At 54.8% G+C, this 21,976-nt stretch overlaps 5 protein-coding genes across 5 annotated transcripts; 1 reads left to right on the top strand and 4 right to left on the bottom strand.

Moving 5' to 3' along the window:
• Positions 1-671: 671 nt before the first annotated feature.
• INS49_014979 (uncharacterized protein) lies at positions 672-2,938 on the bottom strand (the record flags this gene model as incomplete). The annotated part of the gene is made up of 3 exons (XM_043175666.1): positions 672-1,403; positions 1,564-2,664; positions 2,750-2,938. The coding sequence occupies 3 exons, from the start codon at positions 2,936-2,938 to the stop codon at positions 672-674; spliced, it is 2,022 nt and encodes a 673-aa protein (XP_043020623.1).
• A 2,599-nt stretch (positions 2,939-5,537) lies between these two features.
• Positions 5,538-7,710, bottom strand: INS49_014980 (uncharacterized protein; the record flags this gene model as incomplete). The annotated part of the gene is made up of 3 exons (XM_043175667.1): positions 5,538-6,431; positions 6,491-7,540; positions 7,699-7,710. The coding sequence occupies 3 exons, from the start codon at positions 7,708-7,710 to the stop codon at positions 5,538-5,540; spliced, it is 1,956 nt and encodes a 651-aa protein (XP_043020624.1).
• Positions 7,711-13,669: 5,959 nt separating this feature from the next.
• Positions 13,670-14,190, bottom strand: INS49_014981 (uncharacterized protein; the record flags this gene model as incomplete). The annotated part of the gene is made up of 2 exons (XM_043175668.1): positions 13,670-13,996; positions 14,056-14,190. The coding sequence occupies 2 exons, from the start codon at positions 14,188-14,190 to the stop codon at positions 13,670-13,672; spliced, it is 462 nt and encodes a 153-aa protein (XP_043020625.1).
• A 1,476-nt stretch (positions 14,191-15,666) lies between these two features.
• Positions 15,667-16,769, bottom strand: INS49_014982 (uncharacterized protein; the record flags this gene model as incomplete). The annotated part of the gene is made up of 4 exons (XM_043175669.1): positions 15,667-16,262; positions 16,399-16,464; positions 16,531-16,690; positions 16,740-16,769. The coding sequence occupies 4 exons, from the start codon at positions 16,767-16,769 to the stop codon at positions 15,667-15,669; spliced, it is 852 nt and encodes a 283-aa protein (XP_043020626.1).
• A 746-nt stretch (positions 16,770-17,515) lies between these two features.
• INS49_014983 (uncharacterized protein) lies at positions 17,516-21,245 on the top strand (the record flags this gene model as incomplete). The annotated part of the gene is made up of 6 exons (XM_043175670.1): positions 17,516-17,654; positions 17,735-18,166; positions 20,311-20,398; positions 20,469-20,699; positions 20,902-20,959; positions 21,129-21,245. 6 exons carry the CDS (start codon positions 17,516-17,518, stop codon positions 21,243-21,245), a joined length of 1,065 nt encoding a protein of 354 aa, XP_043020627.1.
• Between the last annotated feature and the right edge of the window lie 731 nt (positions 21,246-21,976).

Here is a 21,976-nt window from a genome sequence, read left to right on the forward strand (position 1 = left end):
CTCTAGCGACTTCTTCTTTGTCTTCTTTTTCTCTCTTTCTTTGCATGTGAACACATGAACGCGCGCACAATATTGCCTCTCTCGGCAGGCAAAATGCCAGCTGTGCTGAGTTGGGGGTATAGCCCTGAAGAAGAGTGTGCTTCATCCAGGGCTCTTCGAGCATGGCAGGAGTGTGGTACAAAATCTGAAGACAACCTGCCTTATCCATAGGTAGGTGCGGAGGGAAAATGTTGAAACATCTGCAGACAGAAGAGATATGAAAATCAAAAGTGAAAGGGGCATAGAACTCTAAGAATATGGTGTAAAGCAGGATAATAATGATGGTAATAAAAACTTCCTTGATCTCCCTGAAAACGCCGTGGGTGCCTGCCTAAGCATGCATGCATATGCTCGTTGATGTGGTCATGGAACATTTCGTCCCCCTCTGTTGCCAATTTGCTGGTCAAGGGCGGAGGCAAGCATGGGGAACAAGTCTGGTGAATGGTGTTGCTTGCTTGGGTCCATGTTGTGTGACCCCGGCTCCCCCCCCCCCCGATGTGGAGAAGCCCGCATTCAGCCAGTAGGTGGGTGGGTTGATTGTTGGAGGGGTTGTATGTGGAAGGGTGACATCCGGCCCAGAACCTGGTGGCCTGACTGCAAAGAATCGTCTGATTTCTCAGGCTCCAGCCGCCTTATGCCTTGGGGCTGCTGCCCTGAATAAAAGAGGGGAGGTTCTTCCATCCCTTCGCATCCGGCAGCTTTGCACGTCCAAAGTCCTCGTCCAGATCCAGAATGATCTTGAGCGAGTTCCTGCTCCTCGCAAATGGGCTTGTGTCGATCTTGTCCTTGAGCGTCGCCATCGCCTCCGACACACCGGCGCCGCTCGGACTCTTTGCGCTGCCTGGGAACGGGATCGCCCGCTGAAGAACCTCATAGGCGGCGAGGGTGAAGCCGAACTGTGGTGAGGACCGCAGGATACGGGCTGGGCCACCCTTGAAGAACGCCTTGAAGCCCTCCTCCTTCATGATGGTCTTGGCGGCGTGAGTGAGGCCGTTGTAGGTGGTGTCACCCTTGCGGGCTTCCACCTGGAGACGAGTCTTGATCACGTCGGCGGGGGTGGTGAGATAGGCCGCAGGCATACCGGCGATGGCACCCGCTGTCAGAAGCTGGACGATGCCCAGCTTCTTGGTCGGCGACTCTCCGAACAAATCCTTCTTGAGATGGCTGTATGTCGGGAAGTAGATTGCGGAGAAGGGCACATCACGCAGCAAGCAGGCGGAGGCTCCCTTGTAGAGGCCAGCGAGACCGAGGTTACGGACAATCCACATCGCCGATCGCTTGGGAGCGGTTTCAGCGCCTGACTTGACGGCTTCGCCTTGTACTTGCAACCGAATCTTGACAATCTCGAGGGGGTTGGTGAAGACCTGTTGGCACAATATAGGTTAGCATGCCTTGTCCGACCGACTCCATGTTTGTTTCACGTGGGGGATACTAACCACTTGACAACCACCAGCGCTTCCACCGGCCAGGATCAGCTAGTGGATGGATTGTGCCTGTCTTCTTGTCCGTGAAAAAGCCCCGCACGAGATCATTGACGGTCAACTTGATGGCCTTCTCCGGGGCCACCCCCACGAGCTGGGGCAAGACGCCGGAATATAGACCGAGGACACCTTCGTTGCGGACAACCTTGCGGAAGCAGTCAAGCGAGTTGTTGTACAACTGCTGCCCCACGGCGGCGCTCCTCTGGTTTTGCATCCTAGTCTTCACGAGGTCGATGGGGTAGACCATGAACGCGCCGAACGCGCCAGCCAGACTGCCAAGCGCGAAATTATACCCAGACTCCAGGACCTTGCTGAGGAAAGCTGCACCAGCGGACTTTGCCTGGGATGCCGCGCCCGAACCGGACTGGTCATCGTAAGCTGGGCTCCTCCACGATGGGTCCAGCACTTTGGCGAAGTCTTTCAGGGTCAGGCGGCCGGACGGCTCGTCAATGCTGGCAAAGTGGAACAGGATGTCGGCCTCCATGGGCGTGAAGAGGGAGAAGCGAGTGACCTTGGCGGCCTGGTTCAGAAACTCGGTACGGGTGATTCTGCCATCGCTGCTCTTGGCACATGCGCGACGGACAATGAGCTCTACCAGATCCACCTCTTTAATCATGTTCTGGAAAGCACGCACGTTGGCGTACGAGATCTTGCTGCCCTTGGAGATGTTGCACAGGGTGCTGAGGTGCTGGAGAATGTGGTCGGAGAGCTTGTGTCTGGAAGTCTCGAGGATGATGCGCTCGAAGTCCTCGGGCTCGATGAACCCGTCGCCGTCCTTATCGAAGAGCAAGAATGCTTGTCGGATCCTCTCGCCTTGCAGACCACGAAGCATCTGAGAGAACTGCTCATAGTCCATGGCATGCCTCTTCTTGGTGCTGCCGATATACAGCTTGGCCCATTCGCAGTCCCAGTCAAATCGGATGCTGTCAGGTCCCTTGTTCAGCTCATATAGGCGGCGGAAGTCCTCGTATTTCACAGTACCAAGGCGTTCGACATCAAAAAGTCGAAAAGCGATTTCGTATTCGGCGTCGGGCTTGTTCAGGAGGTTTTCGAAGTAGGCCCAGTCCGGCATTGTAATACGGCCCTTGCTCTGGCGGTCTGCGACCTGGAAGAGGAGGCCATACTGGTCTCGCTTAATCTTGTGCTGTTTTTCAGGTTAACTTGTCAGCCTACTTGCATCATGGTGTTGGAGTTGGAGCTGAGTCAATAGTCAATGGGCATTGACTTACATAGTCTTCGTCTGAAGGGGCAACGGCATTGATGAACTCGTCCGGGCCCATGTACAGCTCTCCGGACCCGGGGTCCTTGACGGCATTGGAATTGAAGCGAGCCTTTGTCTGGGCAGACACCTGCACAGGCTCCTCCGAGCCTATGAGGGTCTCCTTGACAGCCTCCTTCACAGCGACTGCCTTGGGCATTGTGCAAGTGGTTGGCGCTATCTCAGGGACAAGGAAGGTGTATGTGGTTCAGAGGGGGGGGGGGGGGTTGGGTAGAGAGTGGGCTCAAAACAAAAGAAGGCTGGTTGGAGGTGGGAGCCAGGTTATCGCAAGCACATGAGGAGGTCTGGGACGTTTCGTGATAGGCGTTCGCTCCGATGCTGGAGGATGGTCAGAACGAAGAGCCTATGTGGTTGACTCAAGCGCGTCAAAGGGGCGGGCGGTCCGCTCGGAGTCCACTCTTTTCTCGGTTGGCGATAATTTGGCCTCTTTCGCACTGGTCGCAGCGGACAGGACAGGTGCACAATAGGCTAGAGAAAGCTGGGTGCAAGACAAAAAGTGGTATTCTAGGGATGCCTGAGTACTTGCGACCGTGAATTAGGTTGAGAATGACTTGTGCGACACAATGTGAATGATTGGCGACGTGTCGGTTGCAACGAGCGGGTGGTCAAAGGCTGCTTGGAAATTTTCAAAAAGCAGAGCGATCCTCGGCGGGCACGGAGTAGTTCGGGGAATTGGGCTACAGTAGTAGCCTGGCCAGGACCCTGCTCAGCACGCCGGCCGGGAGCCTCGCTCCCCCAGATCAATGGGCATGGGGTCCGGAGTACTTTGCCCTCCGCCCTCTCCAGGAAATCCTTCATGCACGGACCATGTCCCCCTTGCTCTAGTGCCAGCGTTTCGCTTATTTTGTCACCCGCCTGCTGCCGCCGTCGCACAATCAAGAGCCAGACAAAGCACTCATGACCCAAGGATCATCGTCCCAAGGGACCTTCTCTCGCTAACGCCGGACTCTCCCGACAGACTGGGTGGGGAAAGCTTAAATATCCCTCAGGGCGGCAGTCAACCTTGGAATATGACCATGAGCTGTGCTGCCAGCTTTTCAGAACATTCCAGTCAATGGAACAGAAAAGACGACACAAGGACTGCAAGCAAACAGTTCGTCTAATATTTGCTCAGCCGATAGTGTGCCCTATTTCCTTGATGTGTCATCCATCCCTCATGCACTGTCATCAAAGCCTCCTTTCATCGCTTATGGCTGGATAGTATGAGATGGACACATAGCAGATTGATAGTAAATCACATACAATATTCGAGGCAAGTCCCCAGGCCGGCAGAACTCGGGCCCTGTCAGTCCTCCTAGTGGGTCTTTGTTCAGCGTCTCCTGGGCTCGGACTGGTGCGCTTGGGGCGTTGAGATCTCTGTTCCGGATCTGCCAAGCATCCCGCCTGTCCGGGCGGGTCAGCCCCAGGTTCAGCATGACTGATCGTCAGCAACTGAGATAGGAAATTGTATCCTGTCTTGTCAAGTCATTTTCGCCTGATGGCTAAGTGGTCAGACCGTAGTGAGGCTGCGATTACTCCACATGGTTTGCTCATGCAATATTGGGGCCCCAACATCTACCTTCGTCACATTGTAAGGATCTGCCTTGGAATGTTGTCGCCTTGGTAGTCCCTCTTGTGCTTTGCGGCTGTCTCAGAATTCCTACTTTGCCGAGGCAAACGGAAACGGCTGATAGGGAGTGATGCTTCGAGCCGGTTCCAGGGATACGAAATCTTGCAATGGAAAGAGGCAAGAGGACAGTGAGCACCAGACAGCTCTAAAATCACTTTCAGATTGCCATAATTCTGCTGGGTGCCTTATCTACACTCAGCAAGCCCGTCAAACCTTAGGATACATGCACTGCACTCGGAATTGGGGGCATCCATCTCGGACAATGAATCCCGGGGGCACACCTATTGTCACTCGTCTCACACTATAACAAAACATCAGTCTTTTTCACCTTCTAAATTCAACTATGCTTCATACACAACCTTCCTGGTCACTCACAACCTTGACTAGCTGTCGCCGCAGCTGAGCCATCGGGGCCCTCTCCAGGTCAAAGTTATAAGGGATGACCGTGCCATGCCCCATAATCCAGGTCCATTCAACCATCATGGGCCCATGACAAAACGCCTGGCCACAGATTTCCCTTACCCTTCCTGTCCATCCCTATATCTAGACCACCCCTCGTAAACCTAACGCCATGCAGATGTGTCGCACGCCTGGTCTGCTATTAAACAATTGTAGGAAAAGCTGGAAAGCAGAATGCAACGCGCGCAAGAGTGCCATCGGAAAGAATCAATCGCATGCCGTCATCGTTTTTATCGTCGAGTCATCAGGTGGTGTAAATTGGTATCGTGAGAGGTATCAAAGGGAACAAGCGTTGAGGCCACCAGCCATAGCAGCTGGCAATCTGGCAGTCGGCCCATCGACCAGCCATAACGTGGCAGCTTGCAGAAGCGCGGAGACGTGAAGAGAGACGTTGATCGCAGGAAACAGTCCGTTGGCCCTGCCGAGCACATGAGTGGACAAGATCGGCGATAGCACATCGTTCCTCGCGAGTGAGGGAGGTCGTCTATGCCAAAGAAATATTAAGAAAGTTTTCGTTCCATTCCGGCTGCTGCGGTGGATGGTAGCCAGATGAGCAACAAATCACACCTGGACCGAGATGTGGGTTGCGTATGTGGCTTCCTAAGCATATACAGAGGAAATGCAATGTTTCGTTCGGGTCGGCGCCTAGCCGCGGAGGCTCAGTCGCCCTTCAGGACTCGGCAAGGATGAGGTCGGGGAGGGGAAACCTCAGCGAAGCAGAAGGCTCATGAGAAGCACCACACAAGGACAGACGTGGGACTGAGTGGTTGAAGGGAAGGACAAATCCCTTGTTCACCTCCTCCTCGACGAAGGTGGAGGCCTTTTTGAATCGGCGGTCGGCATACTTGTCGTATACGGCGGTGTGGTGCTTCTGTGGAGACCGGCAGCACTCGAGCAGCATGGCCACGAGGGGCTTGAGCTGAGCCCACGTGTAGCCTGAGTAGTGGATGTGTCCGAGTGACCAGAGGGAGTTTAGCTTATGGCCGTCGATACGCTGACCGTAGGTTGGATCTGAACTCACCCATTCGCCCTTCTTCAGCATCAGGCGTGCCAAGCAGTGGGCACCGGCGGAAAGATAGCTGGGCGTGCAGCCTATGAAGCGCTCGTCCATGATGGTCACCTCGAGGAAGTACTTGGCCAGGGTCCGGGTCTCCAGGTCGTAGTCATCAGCCTTGCTGATGCGACGCAGGAAACTCATGGGGCCCGGCCAGCCCAGCTCGAATTGTAGCATGCTCAGCATGAAACGCTCAGCCTTGAGGATCTCATCCACGGTATAGCCGCCGTCAACCATGAATACAATCTCTTGTACGGAGGGGCAGTTGATCTCCTCGTACTTGGCTGCAACGAAAATGGCCGTGGCACCAACCAGCTGGAGCTTACCGAGAGACACCATCTTGTTCGAAAGGAAGCGATCAATGTAGTTCACGGTCAGGAAGAGTGTCTCGGGGAGCAGAGAGAACCGGTTGTGGACCTGGACAAGCCAGTCCATGAGCACGGAGCGCATCGACCACTGGATCTCAGCCTGGACCTCGGTCATGTAATGAGGATTCGGGAGCATCTTTGTCTGTTCTCCAGTGTTAGTCCAAGGGCACCACGAAACGGAGGGTTTTCTGGTCGGCCCACCTCGAGCTCCCGCATGTACTGAAAGATCTCCTCGCCGTACTCTGCAACCATACTCACGTCCCACTCTTCCTCGTCAATGTCATCCTGCAGGCGATTGTCCTCGACGTAGAATTTGGCCTCTTCCAACTCCTCCTGGATCCGGGAAGTCACTTTTGGTACGAGGAGAGTTGTTGCGCCGGTGGTGGTGTTGTCACCATGCGACCGGAATGAATGGGCCGTCGTGTATCCTTGCTCATCGTACAGATCCTCATCGTCTTCCTCGTCCCAGTACTCCTCCGCCTCCGGCACGGGTGGCGCTGTTTGTAGCGAGTGCATGGAACCTGGCGCAGGGAGATGCTGGGATGACTTCGTGTCAGCAGCCATGTGTGGCTGCACATGCTCGGAAACTGGTAACTCCGGAGGGAAGTACGCGTCGCGTCGAGGGAGCTCTTCCACCGCGTCCTCGTAGGGCGTTGCGTCGTTTTCGTCCTCGGCATCGTGAGGCTTCTCCTCCTGGATGGTATGCTTGCTTTGTGTTCGGCGCAAGACAGGCGCGTCGGCGGCTCTGAGGTAGGGTTGGCTCCTGTATTGGCGACTGAGGGTCTGTTGCTTTTGCTGGGGCTCGTCGGCATAGACAAAGGTTGCTTTCTTAGCCGCGTTCTGTTTCATGACGGTGTGTCCTCGAGACTCGGTCTGTGAGAAGCCGGCTGTGGTCGATGAGGGCTTCAGACCATTGGATGGCCGCTGAGCTGGTCTCAGGAAGGCTTCCTTGCTCTTGCCAGCCTTGACGGCGTTCTCCTTGTTGTCGTCCTTGTAAGGGACCATCTTAGCCGTGTTTGCTGTGTGCTTCACAAGACCCTTGGTGACCTGGCTGACGGTGGGCGCAGACGTGTTGCTCAGGTCTCCAAAGGCGGCTCGCTTGATAGGTCCCTTAAAACCCCCAGCAGTCGTGGCACCGTTCAAATTGGCCTGATGGGTCTGGCCGTTCCTGGATGCGTGGCCGGTGGTATTGAGGGACAAGTTCTCGTTGTGATGAACTTGCGCCACGAAGGGTCGCAGCGGGCGTTGGGGCTGTGATGGAAGGCAGAGTAAGTGAGCTTGGTGTTGCTTGGGGATTCGATGCCGCGCAAAGGATTGCAAAGAGACGGGGCAGTGTGGACTCGTTGAATACAATGGGGATGTTTGGGAAGGGGGTTTGACGGCAGGCAGAAAAGTCAGGAGTCACTTACTCTGGCGTCCATAGTGAGACTTATTTTTCAGGCCGAAAGACGCTTTTCGACGTATCAAATGCTGGGTGTTGCTGTTATAGCGCGATACAATGAGTTGGCGTTGTGTGGTGAAGTTCCGGACGTCAAACGCAGAGCTGGGAATGGAGTCGGGCACGCGATACCATCAAGTAACTCGAGGCAGACAGTGCGTGGGCGGGAAGAATTAGTCTTCGCGCGTCCGTCTTTGTCGTCGACGAGGAGCTGTACAAAACAAACGGGGAGTGGACAAGTTTGATTGCGATAATGCGGGTTTTGGATGTCGAGTGGCGAGCGGGTGATGGTTGACTGGGTGATGACAGCCGCACCCGAGCTGCGAGGGACCCAAGCTGCCTGGTGCCACAGGGATTAGAGCTTGGAGGATCGAAGAAGTGGGTTGACCGAAAAGTTTATTTGGTAAACAAGGTGTTGAAGGGGGGCTGGTGGTCTCTGATACTGCCGAGGAAAGAGATGGTGGACCATGCAGCTGCAGAGGGAGATGGCAGGTGCCGACACAATACAACACGAGGGGATGGTGCGCGCAAGGAGACAAGAGGTGAGTCAGGGAAACAGTAAGGCACAAACACAAAGCTTGGAACGTACCTCGAGGGAGAGGCGCCGCGTGTTGTGCGAGTACGAGTGCGTGTTGGAAGGGAAGGGGGGGTGGTTGATCTGTTGACGGCGCGCCAAAACGGTTGTCCAACTGGGCCAATGAAGGAAGTCGAAAGCGAAGCTCCCAAGATTACCCGTCCCCTAGCTTGGCTGCGAGATTGCCCCGTCCAGGAAGACGATGAAGAGGGTCGTTCCTGAAGATCAGAAGCGGGGGGACCGGATTGCGTGGGGCGGGCTGGGGGTGCATAGAGGAGGATGAGAAGGAGGAGCCGGACACGCGCACGTCAGATCGACTTCCTGTCCATGTCCAGGCGGATTTCCCAATGCAAACAATCCAACTTAATCTCTAGCCTTACGAATGGGGCTCGTTAGCCCATGATGGCTGGCGTGTGTTTGTTTACTGCGTGTTATGCCACGACAGGGATGCGTGCACGGGCCGGGATCTGTCGTCGCGCCGGCGACCGGCATGTTAGAACGCCGATCAACGAGCCGACCAATAGCGCGAGGGCTGGTGGGGCCCGCTTAATTCTCGTCGCGTCACCCAACGAGCAACTGCGAACTGCGACAATGCGATGAGAGATGCCCCAACACTTGGGAGATATCGCAAAACCCCGTCATTGCCAGCCCATAGCCGTTGGATGTCAGATTCATGAATTTTATTTCTCACAAGAGGCGCTGTGGTGCAGCAAAAGCTGCCGACTCGAGGTCGACCCGCACCGCGTCACCCGTCCCGCCCGCCGCGCGAGCGCCGCGCCTGGTCACGTGCCTTGCTCTGGGTTCCTGTCAATTCTGCGTCGCAAACTCGCCGTCTTCGGGAACATCCTGTCGCATGCATCCCAAAGCCAATCTGACAGAGTATTTTACCATTTCCGACAGTCCTGGCGATGTCAACTGCGTGGCGCATCGCTCTGTCACCAAGAAGAGGGGGATTGTTCACCCAAGGTTTGGTTTTTGCGACTGGGCGGTGCTGGCGCAAACGGGTGCTTGTGCTGTGCAGTGGCCTTGAGGTGGGCCGCCGTTGCTGGCTTGCCCCTGGGCCTGGTTGTTCATGGCCGACCCCTTCTGGGCCGCTGGCCAGTAGGATCGCCGTCGCATTCCCTCGCCCGGGGCCACCTGAAGCACAATGTTTTTGATCCCCCTTCAAGCGCGACCGACAGTTGCATGTCGCATTCGTCCTTGAATTGGTTGCAGATAGAAACAACGCCTCTTGATGAGTCCTGAATCCTTGAGTGCCAGAGTCTCCAGGTCCCGACAGCCGATGCATTCAATCGAGAATGAAGGGTGCGACCGTCCAGGCCCCACTGCTGCGAGCCCCTCTCCCGGCCAGTCTGCCCTGATCAAATTGCCCGCCCCCGGGTCACCCAGCCAAAGCGGGACTGAAGCTCTGTTGCCGCCACTGAAGATTGCCTTCAAAGGTCCCTCATGATCATGCCATTCAATTGATTAGCGACAAATCGTCCGGGATTATTGCGATTATTGCGATCATAACACCATCGCAGAGCCGACACATAGGCACGCCGTAGACCTATGAAAGAGCTTGTCTCGCTCGAATCGGACTGGCCACCAAGTCATGGAATTGCTCTTGAGCATTGCCTCTCGTATCTGAGGACCCGACGCCCCGACATTGCGAAGCGCTGGATGCGACGGACCGTCGCAAAAGCGCTCAGCAGGGGGGGGGGTCAGCATGACTGAAAACGGCTCAGCTCGCAATCATCCCCTCCCCCTCTTGCCCCCTCTGCCCCTTCACCCCGGCGGCCGCAGGCCAAACAGCACAGCAAAGCAAGCGGGTCCCCCAGCCCTGACATCCGCGAGACCCGTGGCTCCATAGCGGACGAGAGTTGTCTGATGCGTCGCGCAATCGTGGTCCCCATCGTCAAGGCATTGGGGAGCCTGGGAAGTACGAGTCCTGGCTCCCGGGGCCCTGCTACGACTCAGCTAATGTGCGCTACGGCACTTGTCTTGCATTGCATGCGACCCATCTCCACCCATGGGCTCCGTGGCAGCATCGAAGCTCTTGCTTTTAGAGGGGACGGCTTGTTGGCTTTGCGTGGGCCGCCTGCAAGGTTACGAGGAGGACACCGAATTGCCCGTCCTGTTTGGCCACTTGCTCGCGCCCAGATAGGCTTCTCTATCAATCTGTTTCTGGGCTGAGTGCACCCTACACGGCACTGTGGTCCTTGGGCCATGGGTCAGCTAGCATGGCCCTTATTGCTAGTGTCTTCACGTAGTGGACTGGCAGACTGGCTGACTGGAGTATGGCTTCGCTGTCGATGGCACGCTGAGAAGCCAGGGCTTCGCAGTAGAGCTGCATGTGGTGTGGCGGTCCGTATCAAGATCCAAGGGCACCACCACCACCCTCCACCACTGGCTTAGATGTGGTTGTGGTTGAGGTTGAGAGATCCTGGGGATCGCATTCCCAGGCCCAGCCACTAATGGTTGAATGACGACCCTCGTCCGAGTCGCAATCATCCCCGGCAGCTTGGATCGGGCAGCCTGCTTGGTCAAACTCTCGGTCTGTCTCCTCAATGACGGATTCCCACTACCCGGACATCAAGGTGCGAAAGGCGATCCCCCAATCCCCAAAGCCAGAGCTGCTTCATTGACGGGAAATCCGCCCCTCAGCTCAATACCACCTGCCTGAGACCCTCCGCCCTCTCGTTCATGCGCACATCGAGGCCCGTCAGTCGCTCTGGCGAGTATAGTCTCACCGGCTGTCCGAGGTCAGGTTCGCATCATGGAGCGACATGAGACGACGAACTCTGATTCAACGAATCACAAGACCACGCCCGCACCACTCACTCGGAAGCTTGACCTTGCGCCAGCGACAGTCGCACACACCCACCCAAGAATAGTAGAGGGTGTATGGTTTCTCCCTCTTTCTTTCTTCCTCTCTTTCTTTCTCTGCCTCTGGGATCGTATGCTTTCGCAAAGTGGTTTTCCCAGCGGTCGCGCGACAAGTTGAATGGTCTGATTTCAAGGCGCTGGCACCTGAAACCCGACCGGCGCACCCATAGAGCACCAACTACTAATAAATGAGTAAATGCCTCTCGGCGATCGCGGCGCTCAGATTGCATTGCCTCCAGTCAGCCCCGGAGTCATTAAGAGGCAGTATTATCCCACGGGTACCTGACCACGCACTCTTGGCCCGATCCGGTTCGCGCACAATCGCCCTTCCGTTACATGCTGTGCTTGCCGTGCCGTGCGTCTCGCGCTTGGCCTGCCATTTGCCCACATGATGTGACTGTGTGCGATCCATCGACCGATGTGTCTGACTTGACTGACAGGTCCTGGTGGCCCCAGAACGATGGATGGATGGCCGGGCCGCGCGACAAAAGACTGCGGGAGCTTGGGGCAGCCCAAGACTGCTTCTAAGCAGGCAAGCAATCCTGTCCGGTCGGCTCATCCACTCACTCACCCATGGGCTATTTCTAGGGCGCCCTTACCAAGAGTAAACCGCGCCCGTATCTTTTGGGGGCCTTCCTATCAGATCGCCATCCTTCCTCACTCTTCGATTCCCGGCGGCACTGGCGAATGCTCTGTTTGCTATTCGTCTAGAATAGTCTGTGAATGGGAACTCGGTCGGCGCACCATGGGTCAGAAAAGTTGCAAGCTGATTGGTCAACCGCTGCGGGCACTGCCTCAGAGTGCAGCGGTGGCCACGTCGCCATGGTTCTCGAAACCCTGCGATCTGATTGGTCAAACGCCACAGGCGTGACGGAAAGCCGAAAGCCGACTGATGGTGGTGGCAAGGTCACGTGACACCCCTTTATGGACCTGGGAAGTCGTCACGTGGTAACGAAAACCGCGGTCACGTGGTCTAGCCGGCAGAGGCGTCGTGATGACAAAACCAAGATCCTGAGGGCCAGTGGCCCCCTGATTAAATGAATTGGAGAGACCTTGTTACGATCTGATCCCCTCCCAAGCCTGGCGAGCTTCTTTTTTCGGCCTGGGCCGCCTCGTCTTGCCTTGGGAGGGGATCTTCCTTCTTTGGGAGTTTTCTTGAGGCTGGAGTCCTCTTGTTGGCGCTGTGATGCCTTCTCCTTCGTGGTGGAGAGCCGCTTGAACTTCACGCCGCGAGGGCTGCGGGTGCGAGTGACGCTTGGAGCGATTCGTGGAGTTCTTTTCTGCTTTTCCGCCGGGCCGGGACGTGGAGAGCCGGGTGGCTGAACTTGACGCTGCGAGGGCTGCGGGTGCGTTTCCCGCGCGAATCGAATTTCTGGACTTGTTTTCGGCTTTCCCCGGCGTGGGTATGGTCTCGGCAGTCCTGGAGAGCGGTACTTTCCCGTGGCGGAGTCAGAAACGGGCATGAGGACGACCGCGGCGAAGCTAGCGAGGAGCACTTTCTCGTGGCGAAGTCGGAATCGCGAAGGTTGCGAGTGCGTTTCCCGCGCGGATCGAATTTCTGGACTTCTTTTCGGCCTTTCGCCTGGCGTGGGTACGGCCCCGGCGAAGCTGGCGAGCGGCACTTCTACGTGACGAAGTCAGAAACGGGCGTGAGGACGAGCACGGCGAAGCCGGCGAGGAGCACTTTCCCGTAGTGCTGGTAGGTTGTAGCCAGCTGGCAATTTTCCCCTGAGAGTGGGACACTGGAACGGGCAATCTGATAAAGGGTAGAGAGGAGGTGTCATTCGGCCTCGCTTCATGGCAACGATGAGCAGAGCTCGTTGTAAACGGGAAGAATTTGCAAAATGTTTATCATTCCTGGGTTGGTCGGTCTGTGTATGGATTGGTTAATTAATCTAACTTCTGTATATACCATATGTACCCGGGAAGCGACACTACTGATATCACGATGTGGTGTTAAGGGAGGAGTGACTTCCCGCTCTGGGCAGCTCTGCGCCTCGCAAGGCGCACAGGAACTGGCAGAGGGAGACACCAAAAGCCTGTGTGTATGACAAGGCGCAAAGCAGGTTCAAGCATATAAGAAAGCCCGGCTCGTTATTTAAAATTATGGAGAGGGTTGGTCTTATAGGGAAGGCATAACTTAAGTCGAATGTGAATAGGAATACAACATGGACAACACTTTAAGGCCAAGGTATCTGAACATGGTGCTCTATGTTAGTGGCCCATTCTTTCAAGAAGAAGTCTCAGGCTTACGAGTGGGAAAGCAATGACACGGTAGATAGTTTTGAGCAAGGAGAGATTGGTGAGAGGGGAGTCAAATTGTCAACTAATGAAACAAGAACCCATCGCGCAACGACTCTACCCGAATGTTTCTCACCGCATGCAATCCCAACCTTTCAGAATCACCACTTGACGAGTGTCGGACCACGAAGCCCGCGATAAGCCTACCCCTGGTTACTCAGGATCATCCGAGGTATTAATGGCGTCCCTCGTCCCTTATCTAGGCATTGCTCTCATCGTCAGATGACGACGCCTGGGCAGCAGTATTGTGCTCGCAGTGACGACCGTCCGAATGCCAGACACACTCCGCACAAGCATCGTCCTCGAATCCAGGGATGATCATGCAATTCCGGAACCTGGTAGTCGTGAGGTCGGTGCACTCATTGGCGCACGGATGGACGAAGAGTCCGCGCGAGGCGATGATGAACGCACGGAAGAGGTTCGGAAGACGGACGATCTTGGCAGCGAGGAGTTCAATATCCTCGTTCGGATACATGCGAATGAGGACGTTGCGTGACTGAAGCTGAAGGGCAGTCGTCTCCTTGTCCTGAAAGCTAGTTAATGCGTAATCACAAAAAATGTGGCGAGAAGGGTTTTGGAACGAACATTGATGGCGAGTCTGTTCAGCTGGGTGCGACTGGTACCCATCGCCGTGGGAAAGACCGCATAAAGCTGGCCGTCGATAGTGCGCCACATGACCTGACCGAGCAGCGTCATGGTTGGGGGGGCAGGAGCAGCCATTGTATGATGAAGATTGATTGTTATTTGTAGATTTTGACGTTGAAAGGATCATGCAACACGAGGAGGAGACTTAGATGTATGTGTTGCACGATGAAGGAGGGAAGAAGAAGAGAGAGGAGCGGAAGAGAGAGAGGAAGGGTTTTATGCCGGTGGGCAAGAGGCTGCTTGAGTGGCTGGGAGGGTTACTTCCTCAGATGGCAGTTAGTTGGTTATGCAAGTGACTCACTGAAAGATGATCTCTTTCCTTCCTTCCCTTCGAGTTGATAGTATTGTGAAAAGTCAAAGGAAAGGTGTAATGGAAAACTGGGCAAGTAAAGGGCTGATATTAACTTTGCATTAAAAGCTCACTTGCACCACCTAAGCATAAAAAGTCGCAGCGTAACGTACGAAGAGCCAGGATAAAGTTTGGAAATTAAGATGGCACCTTCTATCTATCATTGAGTTAATTTCTTTCTTTTTTTTTTGCAACCTCTGGTGCTGGTAACTTTTGATATCTGCTTTTAACAAGGTCTTGGTGGCATAGCTGATAGATGTCCCAGACTCCCCACCTAAATGGCACGAAATTAGGTGGGGAGTCTAGGACATCTGTCAGCTCTTTCACTGAATAACGGTCTTGGTATGTCCATACCAGAAGGAGCAATTTACTTATATGGGAAGATTCCCCACCCAGTGGCAGCCACCGTGGAGACTATGACTTGTCTCCGAGGAAGAGATACCGACTTGGCCCCCCCATAACTCTATCCAAAAAAATACCAGACGTGATACGATTTTTGCTCCCGAATCCTCAGAAGCCAGAGATTCTGACGGTATAAAATTTGGGTCAATTGATAGCTGTTCAGCTTTGGAATCTGCCAAATTGTGGGCAGAGCACCATTTCCAAGATCAGTCTTCACGTGTAGTGGCAAGGTAAGCATGTTGCAAAGATGTAAGGCTTGGCAGACTCTCCACCCAAATTAGGTGGGGAGTCTGCCAATCCTTACATGGCTAGACATAGATTCCCATTGTCAACTCCCTATAACAGCCCTGAGCAGTCTTCGCATGCCTGGCAAGCCGGACATTGCAATGACCAACTCCCACTTGGGAGGGCGCCACATACCACTTGGATGGACCGGTTGACATCCCCAACCGTAGAGAGTAAACACAAAGAAAGCAAGAAACCAAACGCAAACTATGAACACTACCTACTTATCTACGCAGCGACGCAGCCCCCCAGGTCCCGTCCTGTATGCTTTATGCAGCGTTAAGACGAGGCAGTTTGCCCTTCTCGTCTCGCATCTGCCGACAAAGCTTGCTCCTCTTACGAGCGATCTTCTCTTCTGCGCGGCGACGAACCAGCCCGGTGGCCAATTCATCGAGCTGTGCTATCCTCCCGAGACTTGGAGAGAAATCCTCTGGCCATTCTTGGCTCTGAGGTGCCGGGGTGCCTTCAACTTCATCGATATCCATGGCCTCCACGTCTGAATCGGCAAACGGCTCCTAACCACCGACCGAAACAGACGCTTGAGCTGGACTTGAAGAGAGGTGCGGCGAGCGCAGGTCCTCATCAGACATGGCACCAAAGCCCATGTCATAGTCCTCCTCCTCCTCCTCCTCTTCGTTTCCCCCGGTGTTGTGTACCTGATGCCCATGGATAGGAGGCTGGGCGGGCTGGACAAACTGAGGTGCCGGCATGTTGACAGCCGGCTGCGATGTGGTCTGACAGTCTCTGGCCCGACCATTATACGCGCAGTTTGAACAAGCACCTCCTGGGATCAGAGGTACAGGACCAACGTTGGGAGCCCTCACGCAACCTTGCCACAAGCCGTGCTGCCGACAACACTTATCACAGGCAGGGCCGGACGTGCCAGTGACTTGGCAAAGGACTGCAATCAGGTTTTTGTTGACAAGAGACGTGTCAGAGGCAGGGCCCAGTGCAAAGGCTGCACTGTTTGCGCGGCGGTGATCGCTATCAACGAGCTCGTTGACCACCGGCAAATCTAACAACTTCTTGACAAGCCAGTTGTCTGGCCTTGTTGTTGGGTAGCGCGCAGCCACCGCAGGAACGTTCGCCTTGACGTAGTCCCACGCGAGCACTGAGAAAAACTGTCAGAGATGCCCAATTAAGAGAATAAGATTAACATTACACGCGTCTTCAGGCCAATCGGCAGTTCCCCATCTGCCAAATGCCTGTCTGACACGTGTCGATGTAACCGTGGGGGTAAGACATACCTGGGCCGCCACCCGCTCCTCCACCACCAACACCACCACTTCCACCACCAATTTGAAAAGAAGTCACTAGATGAATCGTTAGTTAAATGACCAAAGAAACATATGTCATTCAAAATTTGACCAGAAACTGACTCTTGCTGTTGCTGTTGCTGTTGCTGATGCTGCTGATGCTGCTGTCGCGGCTGAGGAAGGAACAACAAATGCCAAGGGTGGGGGCAACGTGTTTTGGGCTGTAAATGTAGGGCTGCGCAGACTCCCCACCAAAACACAGTGGGGAGTCTGCTAACCTCGACTAAGTCAACACAGCTGGAATTGTGCTTGCTTTCATTCTATCTGTAAACCTGCATCTGGTCGCTTTGCAGCTGTGACATCTTCTAGTATCTTCCTGGCTGGATGCTTGCTGTGTCTGACAGCAGTCAGAGTGTCTGCCCTCTCTTGGACTGCTGGGCGAAGCATTCTAGAAAATCCAGTGCTTGTTGAGTGTTGAAGCCACGGTATTCCCGGAGATATTCAGCAAGTGACTTGCGAGTCTGTAATAATCTGTTCTTATTGTCGATACATACCAGACTCTTTGCAGTGGCAACTGGGTTGAGGGGATCTATGCTATCTAACAAGAAGTATAAGTGCCGGAAGTCTTTCGTATGTCTATAAGGGGACCCGACCCTTCTGGAACCAGCAGCAGAACGACCTGCAGTCTATGTGCTATGCCATGAAGTGCCCCCACATCTTCCTCACGTTTTCGGCGGCCGACTTGCACTGGGAGTCACTGCAGCGTGCGATGCCCAACTACGAGGAGTGGAAGGCGGCCGACGACGCTGGCAAGATGAGGATCTCGCGCAAGAACCTCCGGGAGAACCCTCACATCGCGGCCCACCACTTCTACCACCGCTTCAAGATATTCTTTCAGGAGTACCTCACCCCCAAGCTCAATATCACAGCCTACTGGTACAGTTTTGAGTGGCAGGGCCGCGGGAGCACTCACGTACATGGGGTTTTCTGGGTCGACGGCGCCCCGAAGGTGCCCGTGGACAGCTTCGTCAATGAGGTTCAGAAGCAGGAGTTTGCTGAGTTCTGGGGCGTGCATGTCCATGCGTGAAACCCCGAGCCGGGCCGCCAGATGCCGCCGCAGAAGGACAACCCCCTGAAGTACAAGATGGGCAGCGACAGCTCCTTCCTCATGCTGTCCCGCGTTGTCAACCGCGTGCAGCGCCACACCTGCAGCGAGTCCTATTGCCTGTGGAGATACAAGCTCTGCCGTTCGTTGTCCTCGTTAAGATGGGTAGCTATACGGGGCGGCCTTGCTTTCCCGACCGGCCGGAGATTCCTCGCGACGTAGTGCCCGTCTTCCTGGTGCAGCGCGAATTCGTAAGGGACACCGTGCTCTGCATACGCACGCAGTTCCCTTGCATTATTGCGTATGCCATTACTGTGCACAAGTCACAGGGCGCAACGTTGGCCAAGGCCGTCCTTGACATCTCTGGGCGTGACTTCGCCAGCGGCCTCACTTACGTGGCCGTGTCCCGGGTCACTTGCCTGGACGGGATCATGTTCAGTGTCTCCTTTTGCCTTGCGGACCTGCGTATTAAGAATGACGACGTTGATCTCTTGCGGTCCAAGGACTATGACCGCAGGCTGAGTGCAGGTCAGATCCTGAAGCCCAGCATGGAGGAGGGCGCCCTGTCCCCGCCGGAGAGGTCGCCGTCGCCTTTCCGAGTGTTCTCGAGCTTTGCCGACGCCCTTTATGAGGCAGCGTCTGCCGTTCAGGAGAGTAAGCCTGGACCAAGCGCGTCAGGCATGTAGGCAGGGTGGCTAGATGAATAGATAAAGGTATATAGTGTCTTTTGTTAATATCGTATTCATGCCGTATCTATGTATGAGGGTGTATGTGTGAGGGTGTATGTATGAGGGTGTATGTATGCGTGTGTTTTGGCAGCACTCTGCCACATGTCCACTTGCTGAGATGTGCCTCGTGCGCCTCGCGGGGCGCACACCTAAATTTATATGTGCGCCTCGCGAGGCGCACACAACGTAACTCAGCAAGTGGCAATATTCAGTGTGGGTTGCTACGACAACACCCATCACGTCACGTCACACTCAGCCAGGCCGGCCCCGGAGCTAAGCCACTTAAAGAATCTTCTCCTCGACACTCTTTCTTAATGGGTTCTCACGGAATGTTTACGCTGATGCTGGTGACGAGCGCCCACGGAATGTCCACCTTAATGCACCGAGTCCTTCGTGGTAGTAATCCAGGATGAGGTTGTCGAAAGCAGCACTTCAGCAAGAATCTCAATCAAACCTTCCCTTTTTATTAAATCCAGCTTTCTATTCCATTTAAGCATTCTTCCACCAACTACCTTTCGATATCACCTGCCATTAATCCAGACTCTTTACACAGTTTCCAATAACACACGCGTTACGCGTCCCCCAGCATAATAATGTTTGCTGTACGATCTCCCGATACGGGTGAAAAGAGGAAGCATTCCGGTGCAGATTCTGAGCGCCCAGATCGCTCTACAACCCCCCAGCCGCGTCTTTCTCCTCCTACTGGAGAACCCCCCCGGCCGCGTTTTTCTTTTCCTACTGGAGAACACCAGCCACGTCTTTCGCCTCCTACTGGACATAGAAGAGTTCAGGCACTGGCCCGAAATCAGTTTATGCCCTCCCTGCGCGGAACCTCACACGAAGGGATTGTTTGAGAGCCACCAGCCTTGCATCTCCCTCCTCCTCCTCCTCCTCCTCCTCCTCCTCCTCCACCACCTCCACCCTCCTCCTCCTACTCCTACTCCTGGTCCTGCTGGGGCCGCTTGATAGGCATGTGATTCCGAGTTCCCTCTGTGGTGACTGACCGAAGTAGGAGAAGCAAGTTTCGCACGAGCAGGCAAAGTGCGGAAAAGGACGTCCGCATGGAGGATGCTCCACCGGCTTAAGTTTCGCGCGAGCAGGCGAAATGCGGAAAAGGACGTCCGCATGGAGGATGCTCCACCGGCTCAAGTCTCGCGCGAGCAGACAAAGTGTGGAAAAGGACGTCCGCATGGAGGATGCTCCACCAGCTCCGGCGGCTCCGCCACGTCGTTCCGAGACTTATATTCCTCGGCCTATCATCCGCCCACCCAGGCACGCTCTGGAGTGCTGGGGCTGCTTGATAGGCATGTGATTTCGAGTTCCCTCTGGAGTGCTGAGTTCAACTTTTCAGCCCAGCTCGCGAGGTGCTGAAAATACCTCGTGAAGATGTCTTTGCTCTCCAGATCTTCAGCCGAAAGAACAATATAGTTGCAGCTATCTTCCTCGCATCTCCAAGTCCCATTGGGGCCGCTCGGTAATATGCTCGGGATTCTCTCTGCGCGGACAACAAGACGGGCTGTCTCTAAAGAAGACGCCGGTGTTGGCTGAGGCGCGGGCTGCAGTCGTCTGAACGAAAGGGGCTAGGAGGAAGGGCACTAAGAAGAAGATGAGCGTGAAGAAGAGGACTACGAGGAAGACGACTACGCATGAGGGACCACGAGGAAGACGACTACTCTCATGAAGATCCAGCCGGTGCTTGCCTGGACTCAGCAACTGGTGTTGTGCCAGAGCTTTCAGGGGCAGCTCCCCCATCAGCTGCTGACCACTAGGCCCGCCGACAACAAAAGCGACGAGCACTCGCCCAGAGCACCCTCCTTGCGTACCCACTTAGGCAGGCACTCAAGCTTAAACTCTAACACGAGCTTTTTCTTCTGATCACCACCCCTCCACCTTTCATGCCTTGTTCACAATTTCGCGTTTAAACTCTCGATGAGATGCACGCATGTAAGGCGGCTTTCTAGCATTTTCAATACCCACTCGTCAGGGCTGTCATTACCGTTCTAATCATATCGATACCTTCTCCCGCCCACATCTCGTGATGGCTGGAGGCAGACTGAGACGGCCGCCTAGAAGGCCGCCGGGCCGACTACGAGGCTCCAGGCGCCCTCGTAGCCCTGGGCGCCCTCGTGGTCGTTCACGCAGATACTCCGACTCGACTGTCGCCTCCATTGATTACAGCCACATCAAGTACGTTCCTGGTCCAGGCGCCCTCCTGGTCGTTCACGCAGATACTCCGACTCGACTGTCGCCTTCATCGATTACAGCCATATCGAGTACGTTCCTGAAATGTCCAGAAGCAGGAGGACCACGAGGAGGAGGAGGACCACGAGGGGGAAGATCACGAGGAAGAGGACCAAGGGGAAGAAGGAGGAGCGCGAAGAGGACCATGAGGGGGAAGACCACGAGGGAGAGGGCCAAGGGGAAGGAGGACCACCAGCCCTAGATCCCGTCTTGGCTTCGTGAGTACTTGATCAAGGAACTCAACCTTTTCGGCTGCGGGCCCCCTTCCGCCTGCGGCTTCCTATACGATTAGATGGTCAAGAGTAGAAAGGTCGGCACAGAGGGCACCAACCTGAGCGTTAAGTCGGCAGCGCTCCTTCTCTCCTATGGAACGATTGGCATATGAATGTCTATCGCTAAGCTTCGTAAATTCTGCTCGAGCGGTAACGCGGTATGCAAGGACACATACGCCATGGAGTTTGGAATCGTCGAGGGGATCGTAAAGAGGCTGGCTGGCTGGGACGCATCGCAGAGCGTTCAGAACAGACTGCTGGCCACTAGGCCGGCCGACAACAAAAGCGACGGAAGGAGGAGGAGCGCGAAGAAGGAGGACTACAAGCCCAGAGCCCGTCCTGGCTTCGCGAATATCTGATAAACGGACTTGATAGGACCAGGAGGAGGACCAGGAGGAGGACCAGGAGGAGGACCAGGAGGAGGACCAGGAGGAGGACCAGGAGGAGGACCAGGAGGAGTGCCACACCGAAAGTGCAAGCCAGCAGATATAGAGTACGTGGAAGAAGACTACAGGAGAAAGGAAACAAATATGCGTACTCAAGACATCGGCGCTCCCTGTCGCTGTTCTGGAACCCTTAGAGTAGCAAAACCAAGAAGAGAAGGGGAGGGAGGAAGACAAGTAGTATGTCTTGAAATGTAAGTGCAAGACTTTCTAAGTTATACTATGCTGCGTTTCTTGCAAGATCAAAGACATGGATTGTTTTATTCATTTAGCAGTTAATATTTAATACATACATCAAAAATAGGTTAGACTGGCAAGAATGAAGGCCACCCTCAAGCCCACGATTTTACCGGGGCCGTCTTGGGCGCTTCTCCATCCCCCAACTCTTTGCAGAGTCAGTTGCAGAGTTGGTTCTACAGCGGCTTGCCAGCGCTGGGTGGTTAGATTTTGGAAGGCCACCACTCCCGAGAAGTATGACGAACAGCACCGAAACGGGTGTTTGTGTCTTTTCCTTGACCTTGGTGTTTAAGTCTTTTCCTTGACTGGTGGTATGTGTTGAGTGTTGAATGCTTAGGTCGTCTGTAAGTAGTTGTTAGCAAAGTCTATAACAAAGTCCGTTGAGCCCGCTGGCGCCGGCCGGGTCCAGTCCGGTCGAATCCTAGGTTCGTCCATGGCCAGTGAACGGTGGGATCACGAGCCCACAAAACGGAGTTGAAACAGTTTCCTTATAAAGCAAACGCAATACTTCATTTATGTATTAAGGCTGTTTATGTGGGCAAA

The sequence above is a fragment of the Diaporthe citri genome (genome assembly GCF_014595645.1).
Source record: "Diaporthe citri strain NFHF-8-4 chromosome Unknown scaffold_8, whole genome shotgun sequence".
In the NCBI taxonomy this organism is placed as follows: domain Eukaryota; kingdom Fungi; phylum Ascomycota; class Sordariomycetes; order Diaporthales; family Diaporthaceae; genus Diaporthe; species Diaporthe citri.